This window comes from Rousettus aegyptiacus, unplaced genomic scaffold, assembly GCF_014176215.1.
Source record: "Rousettus aegyptiacus isolate mRouAeg1 unplaced genomic scaffold, mRouAeg1.p scaffold_m13_p_16, whole genome shotgun sequence".
Lineage (NCBI taxonomy): Eukaryota > Metazoa > Chordata > Mammalia > Chiroptera > Pteropodidae > Rousettus > Rousettus aegyptiacus.
Genome location: NW_023416291.1, coordinates 1,200,448 through 1,222,453, shown reverse-complemented (window position 1 = coordinate 1,222,453; position 22,006 = coordinate 1,200,448). Strand labels below are relative to the sequence as shown.

Here is a 22,006-nt window from a genome sequence, read left to right as displayed (position 1 = left end):
TGGATTTACAGATTTAATGCAGTCTCGATACACATTTTAGTCAATTTCTTTGTAGGTATTGGTAAGCTGATTCCAAAATTTACATGAAAATTCAAAGGGGCAGGAACTGCCAAGGCAATCTTGAACAAGACGAACACACTCGAAGGACTTACACTAGGTGATATTAATGTTAATCATAAAGTTGCAGTAACTAAGTTTGATGGAGACAAATAGATCCAGTGGATAGAGTCAGTTAACAGGAGAGTTCAGAAGAAGACCCTGCACATACATAGCCACATACATGACGGTGACATGTGCAGTGGGTGGTCTTTTCAATACTTGGAGCCAATCAGATAGTTTTATGGAAAAAAAGAAGGTGTCTTGGCTCCTGTCTCACACTTACACAACAGTCAATTCCAGGTGGATCACGGATTTCTACATTTTAGGAATGTAGGAACGTATTTTCATAATCTTGTGGTATGCAAAGATGTCTTTAAAAAGATACAAGATGTTGACCATAAAGGAAAAAAAGATAAATTGGACTACATTAAAATTCAGTATATTTTGTTCATCAAAATATGCCATCAGGAGGGTGAAAAGTCAACCCCCACAATTGGGGAAAGTATTTGCAGCACATGTGACCGACAAAGGACTCGTTAAGAATATATAAAGATTTTCTACATATCACTAGTAAAAGCAGACAACCCAACAGAAAAAAAAAACACAGGTATTTCACAAAACAGGATATCCAAAAGGCCAACCAGCATAGGAGAGAAGCTTAGTTTCACTACTCATCAGAGCAACGACCATTCAAACTGTGATACGGCAGCTGGACGTGCCGGCCAGAAAGGCTGCCGCTGAAGAGACAACCTGCATGCACACCGGCGAGGGTGTGGGCAGCAGCAAACCTCGCGGACTGCCGGGACAGGCGCAGCCACTCGGAAAAACAACTTGGCGCTTTCTACTGCAGCGGGTCATAAATGGGCCGCGTGATTAGCAATTCCGTTCCCGGTCGATAGCCAACAGAAAAAAGCAGTCTCCCCCTCTGAAGGACAGGTGCCACAACGCTCTTACCACGACTATTCCATGGCTATCCCAAGCCGAAGATCGAAAACAGCACAACCATCCACACGGGAAAGGCCCAGAGTGAAGGAACTCAGGGTGTTCAAACAGCGGACACGACGGGACGACGAAAACGGGAGCATGGCAGCCGTGCACGGTCGCCTGCGTGAGCGCAAAACGAGCCGGAGCGAGGCGCCTGTGCCCTGTGATATCCGTCTCAAAGCCAGGAAGACGGACCCGTGCCGTCCGGGGTCGGGACAGTGGCTTCTCCGAGGGAGCTAGTGGCAGTCAGGGTGCCCCGGGGTGGGCGGGGGGCGCGGGGGTCCTGGTAGCACGCTCTTCGCCCGCGTGCTGGTTATGCATCGCGTGCACTTTGTGAAAATGCACTGAGCACCACACTTACTACTTACGCACTTTTAAAAATGTAACTTATAGTTCAAGAGTGAAGGAAAGCCACCAGATAATACCGTGGTGAATAAACTTGCAAACCATTAACATTGTGTAAGGTGAAAAAAAAAAAAAAGAAATGAAATGCTAAATGGCACTGAAGGACAGGAAGAAAACGAAGCGGGGGCGAGACCGAGGGGAGGCGGGGGCGGGCAGGGGGGCGGGCGGCTTCGAGCGGAGTGGCACAGGGGCCTCGGGGGGGACAGTCAATCTGCTTTTCTTACCTGTATGGTAAAATTTCCCTGAAAATCCCAGGTTGAACGTAAAATTTGTGATTTGTGCACGCAAAAGATTCTGAGTGTCAAGCAGGGCCTGAAATACACAATATTTAGAAATGTTTCAGGTAGAGAATGGCATGGAGAAGCTTTGAAAGAGATCTTCCTTTGCATTGAAAGCATAAAGCTACTCTTTGATACATGAGAGAATTCAGCTATGGAAACCAGTCTCTTTGCCACTTCAAAAGCAGAGAGATGTTTTCAAGATTACATAAAACACATGCAGATATTTACCGCCGGCTTCTAATAAGTCAGCAAAGAGTGTCGGCTGGACAGCGGAAGTAAAATGGAAAGTGCATTCTGCATCTGAAGGCGCTGGGGTCTCGTCCTGGAGTCGCTCCCCTGCGACGCCTCAGGACGCAGGCGCCAGCAGTCGGGAGAAGGGCGCCCTGACTGGAACTCCGCGAGGGGCGGGTCCTTATTTCTCAGATACGCCTTTGGTCTTCAAAATTCAGGACTTTTCCATTTTTAAGTCTTGCCATTCAATTGAGAAGCAGGTAAACAAACCCCAAACCATACTGCAGACAACGAAAGCTATTCCTACTCAGTGTCCTTATGTCCTAGCGAGTATTTACGATGCAACGAGTAGTTTTTAATGGAATTCTTTTCTTTTCTCATTATTTGAATTCCTATCCCTTCTCTCTCTGTCTGTCACACACGCTCACACAATTGTCGTTGAGCGCCCACCCCAAGTCGGCAGAAAGGGGCGCTAAAAGGTAGCCGTGTAAGAGATCCGAGTCTTTTTTGCGCGCGAGGAGACTGAGGAGAAGTGACTCGTCCACTGTCACAGGTACAATTAGCAGAAGACCCTAGACTAAAGGTGTACATCGCCCCATTCCGAATTAGGTGCTCGGTGTTTCTCTCTGCCACACCGACCCTTCCCGCCGCTGCACAGGGGGCTGGGCCCACATCGGATCTTGTTGTCTTGACAGCGTGGCCGACACCGGGGAGCCCTGGCCTGTCAGGTCCACGGTCTCGGCCGTTCTGGGGGTAAGTGATTCGGAGGCACCCCGTGACTGCACGCCTCCCCTGTGAGTGCAGGGCCTTCCCCCTGCTGCGTGGAAGCCCGGGCAGAGCGCTTCTGGGTCTCACGTTTAACGCATCGGACTGGCACTGAGGTCTCGACAGCGCAGCACCTCAGGCTTCTTTTTCTGTCACTGTTCACGGACACGGACAGTGTCCTCCGCGCTCCGCTGGACCGCGTGAACTCTGGGGCCTAGGGCGCGCAGAGATGGAGACGGGCTGCCCTGTCTTTCCACACCTCGCTGTAGGAGAGGGTTGGCCGATGGCAGTGGCGCTGGGGACAGGCCGGGTCCTGTCCTCACAGGGAGGGAGAAAGGGCCACGTGGCCAGCTGAGCAGTGGCGAGGGGGGGAGTGGGACCCGTCGGGGATCCACGGGGCCTGGCGTGTGGAGGGGTGGGGCGGGGGCTGCCTGTCCTCATGGAGGGAGCATCAGCAGGGAATCCGAAGGTCAGGTTCAGATGCCGGCTCGGGAACGTGTAGTCGGTGTGGGGGCCGGCTCGGGGGTCAGCCTGTCGCAGCCGGGATGGGCCCCGCTCCACGTCGGGCGGCGACCAGACGCCCCAGACGGCAGGGGTGATGAAGGCTGCCCGGCAGCACCGCTGTGAGCATCTCCCGCGGTGGCTCCTTTGCGCCTCCGTCCGGCGCCTGGACCCGGGGGTGCTCCCCTGGCTGCCGACGCGGGGGCTTCGGTGCTCATGAGTAGCTGTGAACTAACCTCTTACCCACTCGAATACATTGATTCAAATATTGAGTTAGCCCTGATTTTGCAAGTATAAGTTGGCCTTTTACACATTTATGTGGTATTCTAGAAACAAACACTGACCGCATAAAAACTGTACCGAGACACATGACAGATACTAATATCATGCCTAAGTACGGTAAAGAGAGAAATTTACCTCTAGATGATATTTTACACACTTAAATAAGCAGTAATATTTTTTATTTTTATATTGTTTCTATGAGCCAGATTTTGGGGGTATCGATGAGAACAATGTTATATATCCATCCATTATGTGCATCTTTTCAAAATATGCATTTTGCTCAAAAGCTTGATCACCCAGCAATATTCTTAGGTCGTATCCTTTCCATTAAACTCTTCATTACTAGAATGGTTTTATTTACCATTCTGTTTTAAACTGAAAGTCGGCTCTTACTATTGAAAAATATTATCAAAATGATATTCAAATGTTTTCCTTTACTCTCAGCAAACGTGTCTAAAAGGGTGTGGTAATATCTCAGATGGAATCATAATAAGCCAGGTCGGCGTCCCAACGCCACCGTCAGGAACCACGCGTGTCCCGGGCGGGCAGACCCTCCCCGAGCACCCAGCCTGGGCGTGGAGGGCGGACATGCCGCCACTGCCTGGGGGCCACCGGGCAGGGGTCCCCCCGAGCCAGCAGCCTCGAGGACACAGGCGCCACTGCCCGAGCACTCTGATTAGCGCAGGACAGCAATGGACACGGTGTGTGTTCAGCAGGGCAATTCACGCCCTCACGCATCGGTGGCTATTTTCACAATAACACATTTTTTCTCATTAAAAAACATATAAATCACTAGAAATCCACCACTCAGGGTCAGTTAATAGGAGGGAATTCCTTCCCACTTTTATCAATAACTATGTATACCTATGTATATGCAGGTATAGAGGCAAGCGAAATTAGAGTCATAAAGTAAAAATCAGGACTGTGCCAATTATGACTAAAAATACAGAATTTCCAATTATGCCTTTTACATTTATATATCATGAGCTTTTTCTCCTGTCACGTTAATCTTCCAAAACCCATATTTTCAATGAGCACAGAATATTGCATCAAATGAGCATAATATAATGTATTTAGCAATTTCACCCTGCTATTTATTATACATTTAGATTGTTGACATTTTTGTGGCAAATATACATACTGCTCTGTGTATCAACACATATTTATATAGCAATGAAGTAGCTCCTTCTGCAGGAGAAAATAATTTTGCTTATTGTTCAGTAAACAAAACAATTTTACAGCAAATTTAAAAATGATTATGAAAGGATTCAAAGGGACATAACGTCCAATTTAAATTATGAGAATTGCATTATGGATGTAATTTAACGTGAAAATTTAACCATTTCCAAAATTATTTTTTTCAAATCTGAATCTGTATGCTACCCCACTAACTTAGTTTTTTGAGGCTTCATTCTACAAAGACAAAAAAAGAAAGAAAAAGAAAAAGCACCCACAGGCATTTAAAGATCTAGCTGAAGGCAGAAAAGAGCTCATTTAAAGAAATGAGCTCTCAGAACTGCGCAGAACAGGATCTTTCATATATCCTTGGCTCACCTCCAGCGTTCTGGAACAGAATGAATCTATCAATTAAAATGAAGAGACAAAAATTAAAAATAGCCACATGTGAGCTTTACATGGAGATCCATGTTGGCATGCATCACACGTGCGGCCTTCTCCGGGGGGACATCTGGCAATGTTCTGTGTCTTTGTCGCGCTTCCTAGACTGTATTTCGACCTGTGTCATCTTTTGTAAGTTAACAGGGGTTGGTGAGCCAAACTGAAGTGAGGGAGGAGCTGCGGTGTAGGGAGGGGCTTCTCGGCACAGGCGAAAAGGCCGAGTTTCAGGACAGAAGCTTCAGGGCTCGCGTTTTCTCATCGGCCACACACTGCTCCGGACGCCGCAGACACTGCCGGGAGGTGGTGACGGAGATGTCACGAGCCCCTGCGTTACTGGGCCGGGCGGGCCTGGGACCCGTCTTCCCTCACCTCCCTCCGCTCCGGTGGACCTGTCGTCTCGCCGGTCCGGGAGCGCCCGGGGCGTTCCCTGCTCAGAGACGCACCTTCTCAGGGTCGCACGTGGCTCCCTTCCTCGCCGGGTTCAGGCGTCCGCGTGGCCAGGGTGTCCTGGGTGCGGCAGCCCCCCTCTTTTAAACAGGTCCCTCTGCGTCTGGCTTCCCTGGCTTGTTTGACCTTCACAGAACTTATTCCCATCATCTTGGTGAATATCTGCTTCTAACCCTTCGTTTCACTCCCGCGTTAGAATCACCTGTTTTACATTGCGACTTCGTTCCGTTCTCAGCGGTATCTCTTTTAACGGTAAATCCTAGCCTGATAACAACTTTGAGTTATAACTAGTACGGTGACTCTCAAAGTGGGAAAAGATGCCATTATTTATTCCTTTCCTCCTCAGCTTTACCGAGATGATTTTATTCTCTTTGGGGCACCGAATAGTGGTTTGTTCTCAGTGACCCCGTCCGGGTGGGGATTGGTGACCCGGATGGGAGTCCTCCAGCTAGTCCATTCCCGAATGGGCAAACGTTGCCTCACAAACTTAACTTCACATAAAGCTGTCGTTAAAACACAGTCAGCGACGAAATCGTCCAGGTCCCACTGCCTCCGTGTCACTAAGAAACATAGATATGTATGTGGGAGATACATCTGTATCTATATCATCTATATCTATCTAAATCTATATATAATCTCCCAGTACTAAGGGAGAGAGGATTCACAGATCAAATTATTTGATCTGTTTCTACAAGATCGGTTACAAACTTTCGAAAAGCTTCCCAACGTGTTCTTTTTCCACAAATGCTTCTTAAGGAAACTTAAATTCCAAAGGGAAGTTAAAACGTTTTCTGAACCTGTGAAAATCAGCTGCGTAGTGGAGAGACCTGCTGGCCTCACGTGGAACTCATTAGTGAACCGCACGGGAGGCAGCTGAGGCCCCGGGCCCCGAGCGCGCGGAGGCCGCGTGTCAGCGCCCACGCGCCGCAGCGGACGCGCAGCCGCGGCGTCCACGGGGTTCCGCGGGGTTCCGCCCCCCGTGTCACTTCTCTTTGGAAAGCGGGCACGGCGCTGCGCGGTTCTAAAGGTGGGTGTTGGGAAGGCCTCCTGGGACCCCGGGGAGTCTCGGTGCCGCTTCGAGCACAAACACGCCGGAGCTTAACGAAGGTGCGCAGAACGGACCCCGAACGCATGGCCGTTTGGTTTGTGCTACACACTTGTTCCTACGGGTCACGGAAGCTAACAGCCCGAGGAAGCCTGTCGAGGTGCGCACGCCCGGCCCCGCCCCGGCCCGCCGGCTCTGGGTGCACCGTGGTCGTGGTAGCTGCAGACGGCCCTGAAAACCTTCTTTCACCAAATTCCGAAGTCAGTATTTCGACAAGGAGTGGCTGAAGCTGTCGTTTCGGATTCTTCCAGCACTCTTATTTTTATTCTCAGTGTGTGCATCTTTTAAACTGGATGCCGCGGCGGCTCAGCTCGACTTCGTCGTTTTTGCTGTTGGTCGGGTGTTTTCGCAGCAAACCCAGTGGCGGCCAAGGCTGTGTTGCCAACTCTTCTGCTTATTCTTAACTTCACTGTGAACGTGGGTGGGAATCGAAACCTGAGAAGGAGAAAGGTCCCACGACAGCCCTCCTCTCACGCCCCCGGCTCCGGGGTGGCCTGTGTCCGGCAGCAGCCCAGGCCCTGCGGGGGGAAGCCAGGCCCGGTGACGACCGGCCTCCCGCGCGCCCACACGCGGGCCCCCGGCTCAGAGCTCTCTCCCGGGAGAAGAGCCAGCCTGAGTCTGGCAGGAGTGTCACGTTTGATTGTCCTCTGTATGTTGTCCTTTGTAACGGAGAGGAAGCCTGGCATGCAAATTGGAAAGACTCTTTCAAAGGCGGTCATTCTCAGGACAGTGACACGCCTTTGAGAGCCCGGCCCGCACTGCCCACCTCCACCCTCGTCACACGCACACTGGACACGCTCCGGGTCTGATAGGTGGTGATGACTATGTCACTCCAGAAGCAGGTGTCAGAGGGCCGGCGGGTGCTGTCTGCGTGACTGACTTTGAAAAGCCAGGGCGCTGGGAAAACCTGCGGAAGTGAGGGTTTCTAGGGACATGCGCACGCGAGGGGCTCGGTCTCGTCAGTGACTCAAAGAGAGACTCTGAAGAGATTTTTCCACTTTGCTGGAGCCTGAGTCTTTATTTCCTAACTCAGTGCAAAGAGAAGGTCACAACACTACTCATAAAGCAGCCCAGAGTTTACGTAAGCTCTAGGAATGAGACTCGATTCCAAGATGACGAAGCTGAAATCTTAAGGACCTTGTACGAAAGGGGCTGAGGAGTTAGTCTGGGGCGTGGAAAAGTTAGGAGAACGTCGCAGAATGTTTCAGAAGTCAGCGCCGCGGAGGAGGAGGTCCCCGAGGCGGGGCGCGGGCCTTCTCCCCCCCACCCCAGCAGGCTGCGGAGTCCCGGCTGAAGTCCCGGCGAGCGTTTCAGGTAAGCGTGACGCGGCCAGGTGGCACCCACCATAACCGATGTGCTCAGCAGCGCTCAGGGGGACGGTGACAGCCAGCCGGGAGCCGAGCCCCAAGGGGAAGCGGGGCAGGTGGCCGGGGCAGCTCCTCATTTCGCGGCTTCCTGTTCTGGCTTTCTCAGGAGGCTCTGTTGTGTACCTGTCGTCTTTCCCCCTCAAGTTTTTTTTTAAGGGGGCAAAAAAACCAAACAAAAAACAAAGCAAACCCCACCAAGGGGGGAGCATATCTAACAGTTTAACAAGAACCACGTGACCAGCGTGAGCAAGGCGGGGCGCCCAGATCAGCAGTGGGTTAAACAGGAAGTGGCAAGGCTTCCCGCCGCTGTCGCCCGCCGGGCGTGGTGGGCGACGCTGGGTGATGGGCTCGCCCTCCTGAGAGCCTCGTTCGCTCAGCGTCAGCACACGCTGGTGCCATTCGCGCCTTTTCTCTCCCTGTCTGTTCAAGACTATACGTGAATTCCGGGGGTCTTTGGGCTGTCTTGAGACTTGTCTGAAAACTGGACATTTTTTTTTTGTTTTGTTTGGCTTTTTTTTTTTTTTTTTTTTGGAGTGTCTTGACGTTGTGAATTTCTGAGAGAGCTAGAAGCATTATTTCAGAAGACTTTTTGACATGGTCTGCTATGGTCGATAAAGATTTCAGAAAATTCAGAATCTTGTTTCTGTGGCAAATCTATAGCCAACTTTATTCCAGGGTTAAGAAGCAATCATTATTTCTCCCAGCCTGATTTTTATATGAATTGCTTTAAAGAACGTAAAATCGATTTTCTGTGCCGATTGGTAAGAAAGAAAATTCCTATGGAACCGAGTAAAAAAAAAAAAAAAAAGTATGTTTTCACCTTGTTTTAGTGTAGCACGAAGAGTCTATCTTCTAAAGTTAAAAGTGCGTTCGCGCGACTTCTCTGAGCGAGGGCTTGGTGGTCACTGCGGGGTGATTATGACTTCCTTCTATAACTCGTTCCGTGTCGTGGCTCTTGGAACAGCCGGCGTGCCACAGGGGTCGCGCTGCCCGCCTTCCGCAGGGACGCCGTGCTGTCCCGAGGTTCCCGGGGGAGGTTCAGAAGCCGCCGCGCCCCATGGTCCAACAGTGTGGGGAAGGCATGCCGCTTGGTCTAGGGACCTGTGGGCCGTGGCACAGACGGTGGCGGCCGGGCCACAAGGACAGCCCCACCCCAGTGTGCCGTGTGTGCGTGACCCTGGAGGGAGCAGGGGCGCCGGGGGCGTGAGCTCGGGGCAGGCACAAGGCGCAGAGTCCCGCGGGGGGCGGCGGCGTTTGGCTCCTGCTCTTTGTCTGCAGGTCTCACGGCCTTGGGAGATGTGTGCATCTCAGTCTGGGCCCCCCTGTTCTAAAACGGCACCTTCTTGTCGAGGACGCCTGGCAGGATGCCTGAAGCAGTCCACAGAGGCACCAGATCAAACGGTCACCTGGAAACATGCGTAGGCCTCGAGAGCCGCCAGTCCTCCACCTCCACCCTCCCCTGCCGAACGCGTGGGCGGCAGCAGGCGGCACACGGGCCCACGGCACCCCAGGGTGCGCCGGGGAACCGCCCGCGGGTTGAGTGAAGGGGGAGCTGTAGCAGCACTCCGCACGGGGCGCGCGCAGCCGGTTCTGATGAAAGCTGGTGTCATTGGGCAGGGGGCACGGAGCGTGACCAGGCTCTAGCTAAGCGCAGGTGGTCGACTTTAACCCCGCAGCAACTCGCCGTTGGATTGTCTGTGTTTTCAACGACTCATTGGATTAGGTATAAGAATTGAATTCATCTTACAGATGAGGAAACAGAGGCACAGAGAGGTAAAGTCAATTAAGGAGAATTTAAAACGATTTTAATTTAGTTTTAAAAAGTAACATGGGATATTCCTTTGCAAGAGGCCAATGTCGTTCTGGGGTTACTTGTTTGTAGCATTAAATCAATATTAACTTTAAAAGTGTGCGTTAAAAACGCCAATGAACTTCCGCAAGAGTCCATGGAGCAAAACCTTCACGGCGCTGGGAGACAGCTCTCCACGTGACTCCTGTCCCGTGTGTCCTGTGAGCGGAGGCACTGGCTGCCTTTGCTTTGTGCTGTCTTTTCAAGGACATTGCAAGGACGTTTGTAGAGAAGGCCAAGGGTGCGTATTTTGCAGTTACGGAAGGCCATGTCCACCTCCGGGCGAGGGGCATTCAGACTTAGGACCCATGATAAAAGACTTGGTTCCCTCGTGTGAAGGGGGCCACTGCATGTGCAGGTATCAATCCCCTGGAACTCGGCCCGTCACCCCATAGGAACCGGGACCTGGAGAACCAGCCGAGATGTGGCTGCCCCGGCTACAGCTTCGCCATGAGTGGCAGGGTGCCTCTGTCTATGGCCACATCACTGGGCCAGGCTGATCTGTGAGCCGGCGGGCGGGGTAGCAGCTCAGACCCTTCTCAGGAAAACTGTAAACGTCCACAGGCAGCAGAAGACCCAGGTTATTTAAGGTGCTCTCTGTGGCAGGTGCACAGGGATGTGGGTGGGAAAGAGAATCATCCCCATGGGCTGTGCTCTGTGATGGACCAGGGACGCCTGAGGAGGACTTATGTGTGCATGCAAAAAAAAAAAAAAAAAAAAAAAAAAAAACGGCAGGGGAAGCAGGTTGCTGGAAGCCTGGAAAACTAATAAATATACATGACTGTAAACAGCTTCGGGAGACAGGTACACTGCGCTACACGTGATTTATGCATTTGCTCCTGGCTTCAAAATGAGCTAGATTCACAAAAGCTGTTAAAGTCTCCTGAGGTTCAACGCCGCAAGACATTGCTTCACGTCTGTATTCTCAGGAAGCCATTAGGTTGGTCTCCAACTCTTTGCAACTATTAGATCTGGCAAATCGAGTGGAGAGAGAAGGGTTAATTTACTGTGAGGTATAATTCACAGTTAATAAATCCTAACAAGCATCAGTAAGTAAAGAAACAGGAGGTTAATGGAGACACAGCAAAGAGGCATTTTTTTCCCCTTTATAGTTACTTAATTAACACAGTTCCTCCTCTGGGGGGTGGGGGGAGCAGGAAGTAATGAGACCAGAACTCGGTCCTCGCCTCTAGACCTTGCTAAATCTGTTTAAAAGCAACACATTACTTCAGATGTAACAAATCCCTCCTATGTGTGTGAAAGATACTGCGGCACGCACGTGTCCTTTAATTGAGAAATAATTACATCAAACTAAACAGCGCATTTTGTAACTCCGTGTACTTTAACACCGACAGATAACATACATAAGCCACCGCTTGCGTCACATGCGTTCTTTAAAAAGTAAACTGAGCTTTCCGTGCTCACGATGGCGGCGTGTGCTGGGAACAGTGGGTGCGTGCGTGCAAAGCGCCGTCCGTCAGGGCCAGCGTCGCTCGGGCGAGGGAGGAGGGAGCCCGTGTGTGGGGCCCGAGCCACGCCCGCACAGCCTCGTGTGGGTGCTGAGGCGAGCGTGCCCCTCGCCCTCGCTTTAAGGGCGAGGACGAGGCTCAGGCTGCGGTGGGTGAAGTGGCTCGTCAGGCCTCAGGACGCGTGTGGGTCCGAGATCCGCGCACAAGTTCACTCGAGCCCAAAGCCGTCCCCTTTCCACGTCACAGCAGAGAAAGATGGGTCCTAGGGGGGCAAACTCATTTACGAGCCGAGATTCACCTTCGGTTTTCCAAAGGGGCCTCTTTTTTTTTTTTTTTTTTTTGGCAACAAAATGAATTCAGTTAAGCTTCTTCCTTAGAGCAAAATGATTCATGTCCTTCGTAAGTAGTCATCGATATGTCACCATGGAAAAGACAAATCATGCATCATAATTTCTTTAAATAATTAACCCACAGACATTATTGAACTTATTTTATTACTCTGTGGCAGGGACAGTGAAGGACATTAAAAAAAAGGCACGCCACATACTCTAATCGCATTCTGACGGAGAGGCACACATGTGAAATGAAGGACACTTTGTGATCCAGAACTCCAAGTGCGACGTTCGTGAATTAATGTAGGAACAGGATGTTCCCTAAAAACGGGGGGTGAGGAAAGGGATCCATTCAGACCCTCGGCCCCTTCTGCGCCCCCTGAACACAGCTGAGCTGTACCCCGAGGTGCCGCGCCGGGGCTGCCCGACTTCCGCCACCCGGCGCCAGCGCTCGCTGTCCCATCGGGCTGCCGGCGAGGCCCCGATTCATGGTTTTCTGCTTCTCCCTGGACTCCAGCCTTGCAGACCCAGCCGCCCGCACGTCTCCACTGGGACGGCTGAACGCCATTGCGAACGTCCCAGTCCAAAGAAGGCCTCTCGATCCCTCCCCGCCCCCGATAGCAGAAACGCCACGAGTCCACGTGTGGAATCACTTCCTCCTCGAGGCACACTGAGGAGTGACGATGGTTCTAGTTTTACGTGACAGGAAGCTGAGGCACAGAGGCTGGGCAGCGTGGCCGCGACTAGCGAGCAGTGAAGACGGGGTGCCGCCTTAGACCACGCCCACAGTGCCTGTGCGCGCCGGCCCCGCGGGGGCCCTCCCCCGTCCCAGCCGTGCCCCAGCTCAGCGCACACCGCCCCCAGGCCGCAGTCGTAGGGCTCGCCCGTGTCCCACCCTTTCCTGACACCCCCCGCATGCCATCCCTCCCTCCGCAAGTCCCCTCAGCCACATCTCCAGAACGCATCTCACGCCTGCCACCTTCTCCCCACCGTGACTGCTCCCCCGGTTAGCGACGGCCACCTATCTGGGTTCTCACCGTCCACCATTTTTCTACACAGCCCATTCTCCATGAGATGGTCAGTTCACTTTTTTAAAAAATCCTGTCGAACCTCTTCGCTGCCTTGCTGAGATCTCCAGTGGCTGCTCCCAGAAACTGGAATAAACTCCAGCTCCTCCCCATGGCCAGCCAGACGCCTGTGGTCTGGTCCCTGCCGGCCCTTCTGAACTGGTGCCACCCCAGGCTCCTTCCCGCCCACTGCAGTCCGGTCACACCGGCCTCCTTGGCCGCTGAGCTTGCTGCGTGAAGTCCGCTTACACGGACTCTCTTGCCCTGGTCCGTGTAGACACCGTAGGCTCATCTCTTCCTCGGTCTCAGCCCAGATGCTGCATCCGAGAGCATCTCCCTGTCCGTCTTCCTGCTGCCCACCCCGGGCCCACCCCAGCACCTTCCACCACCCTCGACCTCGCTGACCCTGCTGTATCTTGCTCATAGCTCTCTCATCTCTACCCGAGATGATTTCATTTGTTCATCTGTGTATGTTTTCATTTGTTCGCCTCGTCGGAGAGACAAGGTGTTTGCCGCAGAGAACTTTGTCTTGCCCACCCCTCTGTCACCAGCCCTAAAAGTGCCTGGCACGTAGCGCACGCCAGATCATAATTTTTGAGTAGATGACTAAAAATAGCCTCATTTTCTTCCAGCCGATTTTATACCTCCCAGGTATTTGGAAGAACTGATTTTAATCATTTTAGAATTCCTTCCAAAATGCTGCCCAAACAGTCTCTCCTAGTGCCTGATACATTCATAATAGTAATAAAAAATTTTCAATTTATTGAAGTCCCACTGGACTCAAGCATTGGACAGACACCATCAGACTCACAGACGACATCTGTGCTGTAAGGAGGGACTGGTCCCTTTCCAAAGATCTGTAAACTGATGGTGACAGAGGCTGAGAACCTCGCCCGAGGTTGCCCAGCTAGTGGGGCTGCGGCTGGGGTCCGGGGTCCGGGGTCCGGGCCCGGCTGCTCTGACTGTAGCTCCCGAGTTCTTTTCGGCGGGAATCTTATGTTCAGCTGTGCAGCTGACAAGGAGAAGTAATGAGAAAGATAAAACGATAAAAGATAAAAAGATAAAAGAGCTCGTCAGTCTATGAAACTATGGAAGCCGAGGAGAATGGTCGCGGTCTGCCCGCGGTCAAGGGTAGAGCAGACTGGTCCAGGTGTCTTAGGGGCTAGCGGCCGGGAAGTCTCCCCGAAACTAGCAGCCAGCTCGTGGAGCCTCCCCCGACGGCGCCTCACACGTCAGGGCGAGGTGGGCTGCAGGCGGGCAGCGCGGCTCTGACACCCCTCGCCGGCGGCGGCGGTCGGGGCGCCGAGTGCACCTCCCACGCGGCCGGGCGCTGGTCCGACGGAGAAGGGGGGCCCTGCCACCCCGCTTCGCCGTGCGGGGCGTCCGTCTGGCCGGCTGGTGCTGGGCTTCCCGTCGCGCTGTTTCAGACAACGTCACATCCTTAGGACTGGTACAAACCTCAGCGACGAGCGAACCAACTCAGGAAAGGAAAGCGGAGCCAAAGAGGGGTGCTGCTGGGTCCTTCCCGCCCCGTCTGCAAGAGGCCCCCTGCAGGGCTCACGCAGTGGCACACGCCGTCGGGGCGCGGGGCGCGTGTCAGCGTGAGGAAGCTCGTCCCCTGAGCCGCGCGAATGGACGCGGCGCCCCACGTTACACCGGGGTGTCGGGGGGCAGGGCGGGCGCCTCCCAGTGCGCCGCGTCTGTCCCTGTGTGGGGACAGGAAGTCGCGAAGGCCGGGGCGTGTCCCCCTCCGCCCCTCGCCCCCCTGACATGCTGACCGCACGTCTGCTGCGGATCCCCGAATGGTGCGAGAGTCTGGCGAACGTTCACTAAGCGTTTTTGGCCAAAGCAAACAGGCTATGGTTAAAATGAATTTTCATTATGATGTCTTATTTCTCTTCAACACATCGTCAGATAATTTTTGTTAAAATGTTGCAAAAAAAAAAAAAAACCTCCTAAAAGTGTTTTTGTATATCAGAAACCAGGTCCAGTAGGACCCAAGCATGGATGACCTTGATGGTGCATTAGGGTACATACAGCTGGGCAGCAGCCGGCAAGGGGGGAGGGGCAGGGGCGGGGTGTAAAAGGAGGGGGGAGGGTTCAGCTTTCCGTCCCCACCGGCCTGTGGAGCTTCCACCACCCACTACCGGCTGCAACACCTCAGGCAGGTTAGTCATAGTCTATGAATATCGGTTTCTTTACATAAAATGATGGTATCATAGTCATTGTTTTTAGGGTTTTTGTGAGAATGAAATGACAATGAATGTAAAACACTAAAAACAATGCATGCACTCAGTAAGCGTCCTATTTTGGGAGTAGCTAACTGCCCCAAACTCGTCATTATAAAACCATCACATCTTTTATGGGCCTAACAGTGTAAGCTCAGAAACACAAAAGATCTTTTCATATTTTGCTTCATTTCCTGGAATTACGGAATATTATGTAAAAAGAAAACCAAACCTCAGCCCAGAGAAGGACAAGCCGGGGCTGTGGTTTGCAGCTTGTAAATGCCGTGCTAATGAGGGCACCACCTCCGGGCTCTTACTCTTCTCCTTCCTCACGCAGAGTGATCTATTTTGTGCCATGTTACAGTTTCTTTTGTGGTTTTGAGTCTCTTTGAAATGTGCTCATTTTATTCGACAGCCAGGTAGGCGAAAACTGATATTGCATTGCTAATTCTAATCTTCCACTTAAATAAGGAAACACACTTTCGTTTCACATAAGGAAAAGAGTAAGACTTTTGCAGTGATTAGTATAGTAGTTAAAATTCATGTCATGTACCGTCTAAGTTTGCAAGTAACATTCTATCATATCTTTGTCTGACATTATTTTGCATTTTCCTAATACTTTAGATAAGGAAAATCTATTTGTTCATAAGTGGTAATAACCAGATAAAAGACCTTGATTAAAATATTAATTATGGCCTATTAATCGCCAACCCCATGACCTTTTCTCAGACCCCATGCTGTCTGTCCTTTCTTCCTGGGAATGAATCATCCCCTCCCTAGGTAGTCAGTAAAACCCGATGACCCCGCTGGCCCCTTCTCCACGTCTTGACCCCACGTTTACCCCCAAGCTTCCCACGACCTCGTCCCGGTCTCTGTCACTCCATCCACGTGGATGCTGCAGGAGTCCCCGGTGGCCGTCACCGCTTTCCCGAGGCGCGTGCTGGTCCTCACTGCGGGGGGCACACCGCGGCTGGATTTTATGCTGCCAGTCACGCCCTGCGGGAGCCTCATCACTTCCTTCCTGGTGTCTGTCCCTTCTGGTTCTTATTTACGGGATTACCTCCCTCCACTTAGTTTCTGAAAGGTAATTTCCCTCCAGATTCCACCCTGTACTCTTCTTCCTTTATCACGCCGTAAACCCTTTCCCTGGCTGTGAAAGACCTCACAAACTTGCACGCTTGCCTATAGGAACAATTCCCTATAAAGAATGATGACTTTGAAATCTAGACATGCTGCCCAGAGTTCTCCTGTGAGGCACTACCTGCTAAACATCATGCCCGTGTGTCCCAGATGCGCCTCAATAAAACCGAAATTTTCAGTGGGACCCGCAATGACCTTCACTATGATCCTCTTCCGTCGCTGTTGGGAGAATCAGCTATTATTCACCTATGCTAAAAACCTTCATGTCACCCTAGATCATGTTCTCTTTCCTCTCCAGTGATCCATGACTAAGCTGTTCATTTTTACCTCCTAAATAGTTCTTAAGTTCGTCCTTCCTTCTCCACCCTTATTCTGATTTCGAGAAATTGCCTACTTTCGTCTGAACATCACCCTGCAGCCTCCCAAATCATCATATCGCTCCAGTCTTGCTGTCGAAATGTGTCCTACTAAACGGGACTGGGCAGTTCCTGGCACACAGTTCGCAGTGCGGGGCTTCCCCAGCCGGACCTACGGCCACGTCAACCCCTCTGCTGCTGCACTCACCACGCTGCGAGCCATGTACCCACTTATCTCCCGCGCCCAGACCATGACCCCACGAAGGGGGAGCCATGCTTGTCCACGTTCGTCTCCCTCGTGCCGGCCCGCCTCTGCACCTGGCAGGCGACACGGGCGTGCCCTGTCCTGAGCACAGCCTTCCACTTCTGGGCCTCCGTAACTGTCCTGTCCCCTCCCCTCTCTCCCAAAGGGATGAGACCAAGGTTTGCGATGCCATCTACACACCGTCAGAAATGCACTACCTGTAGTACACGCTTGATACCCAGTTACAGGGTGAATGAACGAAGCAATGAATGAATGAGTGAATGAATATGTTTAGATTCTCGGGGCAGCTGACTGCAATGAATTAGTGTTTTGTGACACAATCATAGAAACAAATTAGAAGTAATTTTGAAACCTAAATAATTCAACACGCCCCTGCTTTTCAGTCTTTAGGTTGGTTAGAAAATATATTCCCATTTAAATGTGAACAATTTATAGAATGTTTTACGCACGCTAAATTTTTACCTAATGTCTTCAGAAAGGCTTTTTTATACCCTTACACATGGCTTAACCTTAAGAACACAAAAGGCATTTTGTGTTTTGTATCACTTTAGAGGCTATCGTAGGGTTTGCATAAGAAACTCAGAGATTTATCTAGTATATTTTTAAATGGCATAACAATATATTTTGGCAGTTTTTAGTAAAAAATAAAGAATTTTACTTTAGCAATGAAACCTTAAAAACATTTTATCCTATTTGGAAATAAAAAAATTGGGAAGAGAATGATGTATTGTTTGTAATTTTCAAGCATACGATAAATATTTAAACTACCAGCTTGGTTTTAATTCTACCACATATTCAAAAGTATATTTCAAAAGACTTAATGAAAACTAAAGCACAACTTCTTTATTTATTATTTTCTATTGAGATAAAAGAAAAAGTCTAAAATGTTGCCAAGAATATTTTCTTTTTGGTCTTTAAATTCTGTTACAGTAACATTTACTGGTCCTTGTGGTACCCTTAACTCATTTAACTAACGTGATGAAAATTACCATTATTTGCCAGATGCTTAGTGTCTGGAGGAAAGAATGCAGTTTTCAAGACTTTTTTCCCCCTCATCCAATTTAGTTCTTCGCATTTTACCAAAAGGTTGAAGCTTTATGGAATAAAAATTGTTAATCAAAAGTCTCCCCTTTCACTCTTATTAAAAATCACATGTAGTAAAACAGAAGTAGAATCTTATGGCATTTTGAATGAGAAATGAAGATAGATGTAGATCATTTTAATTTTAAATTTCATTAATATTAAATAACCAGTTGTTTATGCAACACAATCTATTCACAATAATAACCAACTATTTTCAAATAATTGTTTTCTATTTGGGGACAGCAGTTTTCCACAACAAGAAATCTAATACAATTTAAATGCAGTATGATAGGCTTCACATATGTACCAGAAATATCTGATGAATTCTAAAGTTAATTTAAATCCTGGGTTTATGTGTGAATAAGTACGCTTGTATGTTCATAGCTCTCCATATTTAGTGCCACTAATTATCAGTTTCAGAAAAATTGATAAGAGAAAATGGGTTGCACATTTGATCTCCAAAAATATCGGAACTCGCTACTTATGTGATCTTTAATTTTCGAAAATTTGTGGGAGTATTTATTATCATGGAAACAAATTCACTTTGATTTCATATTTAAATGGACTAAATCTCAGATGAGTAATAGTTTTCTGAGGTGGAGAGTTTCTGGAAAGTTGTCGAACAAAATGGTTTCTAAGCTATAGTTTAAAATACGTAAGGAAAACCATTTCAGGCTCCCACGGCACCAATCAGGCCTCTGCTGCCATCCCCATTTTTCTCATTGGGAGAGAAAGAGATTCTCCACGTGGTTGTCAGGGCTGTGGCGAGGCCGCCCTGACCTCAGTGACGCCTCGTGTCCCGGGCGACCGGCGGTCCACGGGCCTCCCGAGGGGACAACGCGGGGAACGGAGGTGGCAGCGTCTTACCTGGACATCGTTGACGTTCATGCGCGTCCCCTCCTTCCCCACGAAGATGTCGTCGATGTCCACGAGGATGTACCTGTCCAGGGACAGCGCCAGCCTCTTCCCCGACAGGAAGGCCACGGCGTCGATGAAGACGAGCTTGTGCAGCCAGAAGGTCAGGTCGCTGCCGAAGAGCACGCGCTGGACGCCGTCGCGCAGGCCCAGGTCGTGCACCACGGTGGCGTAGGGCGCGCCGTCGGCGGCGGGCGGGGCCGCGCGCTCCGGGCCGGTGGCCGTGGCGGACACCACGGGCTGGTAGGCGGGGTGGCCGAGCCGGAAGCCCGTCCAGGCGGCGCCGGGCAGCGGGCCGCCGTCCAGGCGGGCCGGCTTGGTCACGCGCAGCAGCGGCGAGCGCGGGTTCACGCAGCAGGCGCGCACGGCCAGGCCCCCGCGCGCCGACAGCGCCAGGCCCTTGAGCGGGGGCCGCGGCGCGTCGCCGTCGCCGGCCCGCAGGAAGCCGATGACGCCCACGCCGAAGTCCGCGCAGTACTTGTCCAGGAGGCCGCGGTGCCCGGAGGCCAGGTTCGTGTACTTGAGGATGTTCTCGTAGATGATGAGCATGTACTTGCCCCTCGTGTTCTCCGTGAGCGCCGGCAGGTCGCCCTTGCCGGGGGCGATTTCGACGTGGTACCGGAACCGCCCGGACTCCAGGACGGTGACGATGTCCTGGCCCAGCGGCGAGTACTGGCTCTCCACGAACACGAGCACGGTGGGGTGCGTCCGCGGGGCGCGCGCCAGCTCCGGGGCCCCCGCGGCCGGCGGGGCGCGCGGGTCCCCGCAGGCGCCCGGCGCGGCCAGCTCCGCCAGGCCCACCTCGCGCTGGGAGCGCGCGTACAGGTAGTAGGCGGACACCAGGATGCTCAGCGTGCACAGCGTGGCCAGCACGACGACCGTCCTCTGGAAGCGCCTGTGAAGCTTCATGACGGCGCTCATGCTGCGGCCGCGCCCCCGCCCCCGCCCGTGGGCCGCGGCGAGAACGCGAAGGCACGAGGGAAAGTCGGGGGTCGGCTACGCGCGCGGGCCCAGCCCGTGGCTCACGTCACCATCGCCGCTCATCGGTATTGCGTGATCAGGACGCGCAGGAAATGCAGTCTGAAAAGCAGAATAAAAAGAGCGAAATATAAACCATCCAGCCGGCGGCATTACAATGAGCGTTTTTATCTTGTGGACTGGCACACACGTCAGGCAGGGGGACCGCGCCTGGTCTATGAGACACCTCCCTTCCTCCGCCATGGGTGGATGAGGCCGTGGGAGGGGGACAGTGACCGCAGGCCCCAGGCCGGAGAGAGCACGGCGGGCTAGGCAGGGGTTCCTGTCGCTCACCGAGCTTCACCTCAAACTCTGTACATGACACAGACCCAAGACCACAGAGAGGTCACCCGAGCCACCCACGTAATGCCATCAGCCTATTTGTATTTAATTACATATACTGACAATTCACAAACGTTTGGGCATATTTCATTAAATGCTACAATGAAGACACTATTTTTTGTCTGTTAAGTTGTTGACACAATGAATTTTGACATTCTATTTCCATTTCAAATCGGTTAGACAAACAACCCAATCAGCCAGAGAATAACCCTTTCAAAATGCAGATAAGGTCTCCCCACCCGAACGATCGTTTCGGAGCTGTGTATTTGCAGACTTTTTCGAAAATCAGGCCTGCGTTTTGGTGAGACAAACACGAGCTGGGAAACGCCGCCCCACGCGCCTTCAGCCCGGGTGCGGGATCGTGCTGGGTTCCCGTACTCCGGGCGGGAGACGTTCGCCCGTAAACTCACTTTCCGAATTATTCTGTGTCTACTTTTTGGAAAAGAGTTCAGTAATTATTATTTTAAAAATACACTGAAAGCACAACGGGCCATTGAATAACATGGTTTTGTTCAAACATGGATGAGAAAAAAGTGTTTCGCTTCTGCGGCAGGACCACTGCCTGCGTGCAGGGGGCGTGGTCCCCCGTCCACGTGGGGTCCTCCCGGGTCCCGGCAGCATCCCGCAGGTGTGCGCCGCCGGGCCTGAGTCCTGTCTGGCAGGTGCGGGGGGCGGGGGGGGCCCTGGGTGTGGGTCCTGCCAGGCTGGGCCCTGTCCGCCTCGGTGGCCACACAGTTTATCGCCGCATTCCACAGTGTAAGTGTTACGCGTCTGTCCATATCAGTTCGCTGACGTTTTGTGAAACATGCCGCGGGAACTTAGCTCTTGTTTCTGTCAATTAGTCAGGGTCTTGTTGGTTTCCCCTGACAGTCACGCACGGCCTAACGATGCGACGCATTCTTAAAAACGCGTTAGGTGACCTTGTGGTCGTGCACACATCGTGGCGTGCACGTGTCCCAGGCTAGAAGGCCACCCCGCGGCTGCGGCCGACGGTGCCAGCCTTCTCTGGGCCTGGCGGTGCAGCGGGTCCGTTTACACGAGCATCACCACCGCGGAGTCACGCGCTGCGCAGTCACGTTCGCATGGCCGTGGCGTCACTCGGCTCCGTCTGCGCTTCGGGACGGCCGCCGTGTGTGCGGGCCACCACTGACCAAACGCTTTGCGGCACGTGACCACGCTGTGCATTGCTGCGGTTTCTAAGGGCCTGTCCATGGTGTCAAGTAAGGACTTCCTGTATTAAAAAACGTAATCGAAACAATGGAAACTTCGTAAAACACCTTGTTATGCTATGATTTCAAATCTCTTTTTGCATCTGAAAAATTTAATAACTTGAAAAATAATAAAGAAACGGGTGCTTTTTACAGCTTAAGATTTTTGGAGTCTTATGGTCTAGGCACTCTGCTAGAAAATATCATAAATATATATGTATATAAAACCGAGGCAGCCAGCGCTGGTGGAGAGTGTCGTGTGTGGTGGTTTTCACATGGCCAGGGCTCCCTGCACCTGTCTCCGACCAGCTGTGTCACCTCGGCCCCCGCTCCTTCCAAGTAAATCGATGAGGTTAGAATAAGTGATCTCCAAGAACATTCTCGTTCTAAAATTCTGTGATATCACCTATGAAATGTCAATGAACAATATTTTGAATAATACATATTTGCCTATGAATAATATAATATTATGGAGTATGACTGCCAGATATTTATTTACAAGATAAATATACTATTTATCCTCTAAATTATATATTATAGTTTATTCATTTAAATATTTAGGGTATCTATGTCATTCACTCAAATATTTATGGGGTAATTGTCTTTTTATTTAAAATACAAATGTTCTGAAGAGTGAATTTCTTTACAAAG

At 51.4% G+C, this 22,006-nt stretch overlaps 2 protein-coding genes across 5 annotated transcripts in view; one reads left to right on the top strand and one right to left on the bottom strand.

The window, feature by feature from the left end:
* Positions 1 to 22,006, top strand: part of TRAM1L1 (translocation associated membrane protein 1 like 1) — a 242,873-nt gene that overhangs the window by 55,580 nt on the left and 165,287 nt on the right. The gene's annotated exons all lie outside the window — the stretch shown is intronic.
* LOC107510889 (bifunctional heparan sulfate N-deacetylase/N-sulfotransferase 3-like) overlaps positions 1 to 22,006 on the bottom strand; it is a 71,595-nt gene that overhangs the window by 41,952 nt on the left and 7,637 nt on the right. For all 4 annotated transcript variants that reach the window (XR_004954814.1, XM_036233425.1, XM_036233424.1 and 1 more), the window contains 2 exons: positions 18,741 to 19,868; positions 1,713 to 1,800 (listed from right to left, as the gene is read on the bottom strand). Coding sequence is in view for 3 of the 4 variants with exons in the window: in XM_036233425.1 (XP_036089318.1) it covers positions 1,713 to 1,800; positions 18,741 to 19,709 (1,057 nt within the window). In the remaining variant the exon portion in view is untranslated. The remainder of the gene's footprint in view (positions 1 to 1,712; positions 1,801 to 18,740; positions 19,869 to 22,006) is intronic.